A 9,068-nucleotide genomic window follows, 5' to 3' on the forward strand; every position below is an offset into this window, starting at 1 on the left:
GGACTCTCAACCACTGGGCCACCAGGGAAGCCCTGCCATACTTTTTTTATGTAACACCTTCATAATTATTGAGTTCAAAGTATTTGATCATTTCCATTGTGATGTCTTTGGCCCTCAGGTTATTTGGAGGTATTTTCCTTAATTTTGTACCATATGGGGATTTTCTAATAATCTTATTTTAAGTTCTACTGTGGTCAGAAAACATTCTCTGTATGATTTCAGTCTTTGCAGGTTTCTTGAAATTTGCTTTGCCACCTGGCCAATTTTTGTAAATATTCTGTGTGCACTTGGAAAAATGTGTAGTATATAGGTACTGAGTGCTGTTCTAGATATGTCAGGTTTGTTAATTATGTTGCTGAAATCTATCTTCTTGCTGATTGTCAGCTTATTCTATCAGTTACTGAGAAATATTTTTTTTAAGTCTCCCACTGTGAGTATAGATCTGTCTGTGTCTTAGTTTTTTAATTTTTGCTTTATGTATTTTGAAGCTGTGTTCTTAGGTAAAAACAAAGTTAGAATTGTTATATCTTTCTGGTAAATTGGATATTTTATCATTATGAAGTGTCTTCTTTATCTTCGTTAATTGTTTTTGCCCTGAAGTCTATTTTGCCTGATACTAATATTACTATAGCATCATTCTTTTTATTGTATATATGATATATCTTTTTTTATCTGCTTACTGTCATCTTTTATGTATCTTTGTATTTTATTTCTCTTATAATTGCATTTTGTTAATTTTTATTGTAACTAATCCGACAGTCTGTTTCTTCTGGAGTTTTTAATCCATTTGTACATAATACAATTATATAATGTTTAAATCTACCCTCTAACTGTGAGAGTATCTTGCCTTTTCTATATTCATTTTCTTCCCATTCATGCCTTCCTTTTGATTTATCATCTTTTATTTTTCTATTCCCCTTGTAATCAGTTGTTAATTATAAATTTTTAAGTTATTTGTTTAGTGGTTACAGATTTTCCCAAACAGTACAAGAATCTTGAACAGCTTATTCAGTTTAACCTCAATTATACATTATTGAAGTTATGTATTTTAATTCTATATATGTCAAATCTCATTATTAATTTGTATGCAGTCAATATTCATTCAGATTTACCGATGTTTCCCTTCTCTTTCTCTTCATTCTTTTCTTCATTTCTGAACTTTTACCTAGGATTATTTTTCTTCTACTTAAAGAATGCCCTTTAATATTCTCCTTTATTCAGATCTGCTGGTGTTATATTCTCTCCATTTTTCTTTTTGCCTAAAAAAAATTCCTGTCACCTTAATTGAATTGGACATTTAAATGAGCTGGGTTTTAGTCCTTGGGTTCTAGAGTTTTCTTTTTTGGTGGCCCTGAATTCAAATCTTTGTCTAGCCCTGTGAATCCATTGAAAGTTCTGGCTTACCTTGAGTTTTAAAGTCATAAAGCCATTTTACTAACCCCAGAAGATTTTGGTTCAATTTTTAAAAAACATTTAGATATGATTACCTGGAAATAAATTAGAAACTTATAAGAAGTTTAAAAGTGTTTTAAAAAGTAAAATATTAAGTTCACATATACAAACAAATTGTTAGACCACCACCCCCCAGTATAATTGTTTAAGAAAATTTTGAAACTGTCAGAAATGTTCTAAAGACCCGTAAAAAGGTTGCAAAACTACCCTTGATAATAGTAATTATCACTATTTGTAATATTCACAACTGTATTAATTTTGACTAACTTGTTCAACCTACTTTCTGAAAACTCAAAGTGTCTTCTTCCACAAATGTTCTATAAAAAGCTACATATAGAAAAGGATATTTTTTAAAAGGAATGTGTGTATATATATATATATGTAAATGTATAACTGAATCACTTTGCTGTACAGCAGTAATTAACAACATTGTAAATCAACTATACTTCAATATAAATAAATAAATTTTGTTAAATAAAAAATAATTTACTAAATCAAAAGAAAAAAAGGTACATATAAAGACTTGAAAAAGCTATTCTGACAGGGAAATTTGAGAAAGTCTTCACAAAAAAGCTACTGAACAGGGCTTCCCTGGTGGCACAGTGGTTAAGGATCCGCCTGCCAAAGCAGGGGACACAGGTTCAAGCCTTGGTCCTGGAAGATCCCACATGCCACAGAACAACTAAGCCTGTGCACCACAACTACTGAGCCTGCGCTCTAGAGTCCGTGAGCCACAACTGTTGAGCCCACGTGCCACAACTACTGAAACCCATGCACCCAGAGCCCATGCTCCGCAACAAGAGAAGCCACCGCAGTGAGAAGCCTGCAAACTGCAACGAAGAGTAGCTCCCACTCGCCGCAACTAGAGAAAACCCGTGCACATCAGCAAAGACCCAATGCAGCCAAAAATAAATAAAATAAAATAAATTTTTAAAAAGTAGTGAACAAATAATGAGAACAAGTAGAAAGTATTATTTAGGGTGAATGTCTGGTTTGTGGAGTAAGTGGAAAGCAAGGAAGTAGTTACAATTTAGGAAGAATGCTCTCTAAAGAATTTGACTCTAAAACGAATGAGAAAAGGAGGAAATATTTGAGAAACTTGGATTGTAGAAGGGTTACCACAAATGAATTTTTTTTAATAGGATAAAAACTACTTGAATTTACTGCTTTGGTTCTTTGCTCAATCAGCCTTCCTTAATGCAATCTCCTCCTTCCTAGAAAAAAGGGCAATTTGCAAGCAGTTAAAAACATATATTCATTATCAATTCAAGCTTCCCTTTTGTTTTCCTGTTTAGTGTGATGTCCTCAATCTAGGAAATAGAAGTCATTTGATTTCTCTCTTTTTTCCTCCCAGAGTTGGAGACCAAACCTACAACCAAGAATGCTCTACCAACAGAGAATATTTCTGAAGAATGTTTGTCACAGGAGACCATAGTAGAGAAACTCATTGAGAATGGTCTATGGGACACCAAAATGGGAGGATTATGGAAATGGAGTGACAGGATATTGAGATTGCAAGATAGTCAAGAAAGTCATTTGAGTCAAAGAATAGTTAAACACAAGAAAATTCCCACTCTTCAAAAAGGCTTTAGATTTGGATCTGTTCTTTTTCCAGAACCAGGAGTTATCACAGAAGAGCCCCACAGCAAATACCAAACACATGAGGAAAATTTTACAGAGAATTTAGATTTGATTACAGATACCCATCTGGGGAAGAAAATGTGCAAGGATACAGAAGGCAACAAAGTCATAAGCCCTGCTTCAGAACTCACTTTAGAGAAAAAAAACAATAATAAAGAAAAACCCTATAAATGTAGTACATGTGAAAAGGCCTTCCGTTATAGGTCATTACTCATTCAACATCAGAGAACTCACACTAAAGAAAAACCTTATGAATGTAATGAATGTGGGAAAATGTTCAGCCAGCCTTCATATCTTAGTCAACATAAAAAAATTCACACTGGAGAAAAGCCCTATAAATGTAATGAATGTGGAAAGGCCTTCATTGCTTCTTCATCCCTTATGGTGCATCAGAGAATTCATACTAAGGAGAAACCTTATCAGTGCAATGTCTGTGGAAAATCTTTCAGCCAGTGTGCCCGCCTTAATCAACACCAGAGAATGCAAACTGGAGAGAAGCCCTATAAATGTAGTGAATGTGGGAAAGCTTTTGGTGATAAATCAAAACTTGCAAGACATCAGGAAACTCACAATGGAGAAAAACCCTACAAATGTAATGATTGTGGGAAAGCCTTTAGGAATAAGTCATATCTTAGTGTACATCAGAAGACCCATACTGAAGAGAAACCATATAAATGCATTGAGTGTGGGAAATCTTTCAAGAATACCACAATCTTTAATGTTCATCAGAGAATTCATACTGGAGAGAAACCCTTTAGATGTAATGAGTGTGGAAAAGCCTATAGAAGTAATTCAAGCCTTATTGTACATATAAGAACTCATACTGGGGAAAAACCCTATGAATGTAATGAATGTGGGAAAGCATTCAATCGTATAGCAAATTTCACAGAACATCAGAGGATTCATACAGGAGAAAAACCCTATAAATGTAACGAATGTGGGAAAGCATTCATCAATTATTCATGCCTTACTGTACACCACAGAATGCATACAGGAGAGAAACCTTATAAATGTAATGAATGTGGAAAGGCCTTCATGCGTTCTTCATCTCTAATTATACATCAGCGAATTCATACGGAGGAGAAACCTTATCTCTGTAATGAATGTGGGGAATCTTTCAGAATAAAATCACACTTAACTGTACATCAGAGGATTCATACTGGAGAGAAACCATATAAATGTACTGACTGTGAGAGGGCATTTACCAAGATGGTAAATCTCAAGGAGCACCAGAAAATTCATACTGGTGTGAAACCCTACAACTGCTATGATTGTGGAAAATCCTTCAGAACTAAGTCATACCTTATTGTACATCAAAGAACCCATACTGGAGAAAAACCATATAAGTGTAATGAATGTGAGAAAGCTTTCACTAATACATCACAGCTTACTGTGCATCAAAGAAGGCATACTGGAGAAAAACCCTATAAATGTAATGAGTGTGGGAAGGTTTTCACAAGTAACTCAGGCTTTAATACCCACCAAAGGACACATACCGGGGAGAAACCATTTAAATGTAATGACTGTGGCAAAGCATTTAGCCAGATGGTACACGTCACAGAACATCAGAAAATCCATAGTGGAGAGAAACCCTATAAATGTGATGTCTGTGGAAAAGCCTTCAGGAGAGGTTCATACCTTACAGTGCATTGGAGAACACATACTGGAGAAAAGCCCTATACATGTAAGGAATGTGGGAAAGGTTGTATTACTCTATCACAGCTAACTCTACATCAGAGAATTCATACTGGGGAGAGGCCCTATAGATGTGAAGAATGTGGAAAAGCCTTCAGAACTAACTCAGACTTCACTGTACATCTGAGGATGCACACTGGAGAAAAACCCTATAAATGTAGTGAGTGTGGAAAAGCCTTTAGGAGTAGCTCAAGCCTTACTGTACATCAAAGAATACATCAGAGAGAAGCTCAATTAATATAGAGGACAGAAAATTATCATCCAGATATGACAAGAATCTTATAAACTGTATATTTTATGAATGTGGGAAAATGTTCAGGAGCAATTTGCCAGAAAGTACACACTCCATAAATATAAGAATGTAGAAAAGCAATTGGTCATATTAAATCTTAGAAGTTATAAGAAAATTCATAATAAAAAGGGCAAATGAAAGCCTTCATCCAAATTTCATATTTTATTCATTTAACAAATTATCTTTGATGAATTGCCTATTTTTTTTGCTGGTTTTCTTATTGGTTTATATTTCTTATAAATCTGGAGGTGCTCTTAATATATTTGAGATATTAATCATTTGACATATGTGTTGCAAATGTTTTTCTTAACCTAGTATTTGTATTTTTTTATGTAGTAAAAGATTTTTAAGTCTTTAATTTTTCATAGTAAAATATTTACATCTTTTCCTTTTTATATTCTTTATTTACTCTTTTAGCAATCCCCAGGTTATATATAGTCTCCTAAATTTGTTTCTAATATTCTGATAATTTTATTTTTTACATTGAAGTTTTAATCCATCTGGACTAGATGGCTCTTCATAGAAGAACAACTCCAAATGCATTAACCTATGAAAATATTATGAACCTAAATAAACAATACTCAGGGAAACGCAAATTGAAACAACCAATGATATGTTACTTCCACTTCATGGAGTTGGCAAAAATTAAGAGATCTTTTGCTAGTGGAGTTTGGCAAACCATATACTCTTACCAAATGGTTATATCAACTTATATTTCCACCAGCAATCCAGCGGTATATATTTTTTTAATTAAGTAAAATTTTAAAAGCACTTTGACCCAGCGGTCTCACTTTTGGGGAATCTGCCCCACAGAAATAATAGCATCAGTGCAAAAGCATATGTATAAATAAGGATGTTTATTAAAGTATTGTTTGTAGAGACAAAGAAGAAACCCAACTGGAGACAAAGTGAATGCCAATTAATAGGGGAATGGGTGAATAAATTGTGATATAGCCATACCATGGAAACGTATGAGAGTAATTTTTTAAATGAGTTATAGCTACACTAGTTGACTTCAAGGTATTTCCACAATTTTTTGATAAGTATTTGCTTTATTACAGAGATGTATATGTACAAGATTTCATTTTTGTTAAAGTAATGGTCACATGCATTTATGTATGCATATATGTGTGCATGTGATTAGATGAGCATGGAAACAAGTATGGAAGAATATACATCAGGCTGTTAATATTGGTTACCTTGAAGGGAGGGAGAAAAGGAGAAGCAGTGATATAAGTGGGGGGGAAAACTAGGAAAATAGAAAAATGTAAATGCAGTATGTATGGTATGAAACTATGTATTTGTGTGAACTTTTGATAGCCATGAATGAAGGGACAGTCTCCAAAAAGTTAATGACAGTTGTTTTAGATTTGTTGCAGAATCCAGTGTTTTTTGTTTGTTTTACCTCTCTCTGCTTTTCTGTATTTCTCAGTTTTTCTTTCCAATGAGCATGTAATATTTATATAAACATGAAAAACCTATTTTTCTTGTGAAGCTAATTTACTAGACACCTGTGATAGCCCAGGAATTACCCTAGGTGCTGGATATACCTTGGCAGGGCAGGAGTGGTCATGGATCTAAGAGCATGGAAACTGGTCTTGGTACCACCTAGATTCCAAAGAAGTTTTCCAGCACTTCAGGACCCCCCCCGCACCCTCTCAGTTTCATTTGGAGGAGGTAATAGAAATTTCAGGTAGATGAAAAACATATCCGAGAATATCTGGAACTTGTGTCCAGGTTATAGACCAGAAGACTTGCAAGCTTCAGAGACAAGTTCCACTTTCAACATGGCACCAAAGGAAAGATCACAGTGGTGTAAAGGTCTGTGTACAGCCCCACAGAACACTGTGTGATGGAGTATAGAGAGGGAAACAGCCAAGAACTCCAAAGTCCATGTATAAAAGCTTGGAAGTTCTGGAAATACTAAGAGAGTCCTGGAGTCAAAATGGGAACCCAGAGGCTGTGACCCTGGTACTGGAAGGCCCTAAGAGACCGTGGACCTAACATCTGAAAAGGACAAGGCATGTAGAGCTACACTTCAGTGGAGACTGAAGGAAAGAAAATCAAATACTTCTCCCACAATGCTAGGATAAGTCTTTAATATTGGGAAGGGGATATTGGGTGACTGATGTGAGCTGTCTCCCATTTTAAAATGAATAATTTGACATTGTGGTTGAAATGAATATTTCTGATTGAATTATAATAGTGAAATTTATTAACTATTACCAGGAGATGTGTCTACTTTGGACAAAATGTACCACTTTCTGATTGGAAAGTTTAAGGGTCTGACCTTGAAATACTATCCTTGAGAAACTCTATTGTCAAACAGTCTACATGACTTGATGTCAACTTTTTTGGCTGCTCGTATCTACCTTCAAACCCTCACCACACCTAAACCCCGTCACCCTTCCCTGCCTTAGAAGGTAGAAGAGGAGTAAGGTCAGCAGGTTCAAGTGACATAAGAACTGAAAGGTGTCCATCAGGTTAGGGGATGGAGATGATACAGGGCACCTTTACTAGAGCAGTTTCCATGAACTGCTAAGGTGCCAAAGCCTGGTTCCAGTGTGTAGTGGTATCTCACTATAGGTTTAATATCATTTCCTTACTCTCTACTGATGTTGAGTCCCCTTTTAGGTGTTTATTGGCTTTTGGAATATCCTCTTTTGAGAAGTGCCTGTTCAAGACTTTTGCCCATTTTTATTGATAACTCTTTCTGTTTATTTGTAGGATTCTTTATATATTCTGGGTACAAGGTATTTTTTAGATATTTGTATTACAAATATCTACTCATCAGCATCTTGCCTTTTCACTCTCTAAATGTTGTCTTTTGATGGACAGAAGTCTTTAACTTTGATGAATAATTCAACAATCTTTTCTTTTATGATTACTGCTTTTTTGTGCCTAGTTTAAGAAATCTTTTCCTAACCCAAAGTCATAGGATATTTTCCTACATTTACTTCTGCATAGCTACTGTTTTACTTTTCAGTTTTAGGCTACAATCCATCTGATATTTTTATATGGTGTGGAGTAGAGGTCAATTTAATATTTTCCATGCAAATACACAATTTATTCAACATCATTTGTTGAAAAGACCATCTTTTCCCCTCCCCCTTGGGTACCCTTGTGATAAGTCAGATGGTCAGATTATGTGAGGGAGTCTATTTCTAGATTATCTATTCTGACTCATTGTTCTGTTGAATACCAAATATTTTTAGTGAAAACAGGTTGATAGTAAACCTTGGCATCTGGTGGTATATGTCTTCTAATTTTGTTCTTCTTATTCAAAATTGTCACTGTAATTCTATGTTCTTGGCATTTTCATATGCATTTTAGAATGATTATTTTTTCAGTTACTCCACCATAAAAAGTAGGGATTTCAATGGATATTACATCACATATATAGATTAATTTTGGAAGAATGGGTACCTTAACAATATTGAGACATCCAATTTATGAGCAGGCCATACCTTTTCATTTATACATATCTTTTAATTTTAGTAATTTTTGTATTTTTTCAATAAAATTTTGAATATTTTGTAAGGTTATTATATATTTGATGTTTTGGTGATTCTATAAAGGTTATTATCTTAATTTCATTTTCTGACTTGCTAATATATATAATACATAACTATATATAATATATTAAATATATAATATGTAATAAGTAATGATATGTATAATAGATTTTTTTTAAACTGACCTTATATCCAGTGACCTTCCTAAAATTCACTTGTTAATTATAATAGTTTGTTCATTCTTTTGGACTTTTACATACACAATATGTCACCTGTAATAAAGTAAAATCTTTCTTACCTCACCCTTTCCAACATTTATGCCATTTTTTTCTTGCTTTATTGCACTGGCTAGAACCTTCAAAAGTAAAGATTGTAGGCATCCTTGCCTTTTTCCCAGAATTTAAAGGAAAATCCTAAACATTCCATTAAAAATGATATGAGGTATAAATTTGTAGATAATCTCTATCAGATTA

At 34.1% G+C, this 9,068-nt stretch overlaps 1 protein-coding gene across 1 annotated transcript in view; it reads left to right on the forward strand.

The window, feature by feature from the left end:
- ZNF624 (zinc finger protein 624) overlaps nt 1-8,778 on the forward strand; it is a 23,478-nt gene extending 14,700 nt beyond the window's left edge. The window contains 2 exon segments of the mRNA XM_024753697.1: nt 2,807-4,932; nt 4,934-8,778. Coding sequence (XP_024609465.1) covers nt 2,807-4,932; nt 4,934-5,026 — 2,219 coding nt within the window. The 3' untranslated portion in view covers nt 5,027-8,778.
- The last annotated feature ends 290 nt before the right edge of the window (nt 8,779-9,068 follow it).

Source organism: Neophocaena asiaeorientalis, unplaced genomic scaffold, assembly GCF_003031525.2.
Source record: "Neophocaena asiaeorientalis asiaeorientalis breed wild unplaced genomic scaffold, Neophocaena_asiaeorientalis_V1.1 scaffold540, whole genome shotgun sequence".
In the NCBI taxonomy this organism is placed as follows: Eukaryota; Metazoa; Chordata; class Mammalia; order Artiodactyla; family Phocoenidae; genus Neophocaena; species Neophocaena asiaeorientalis.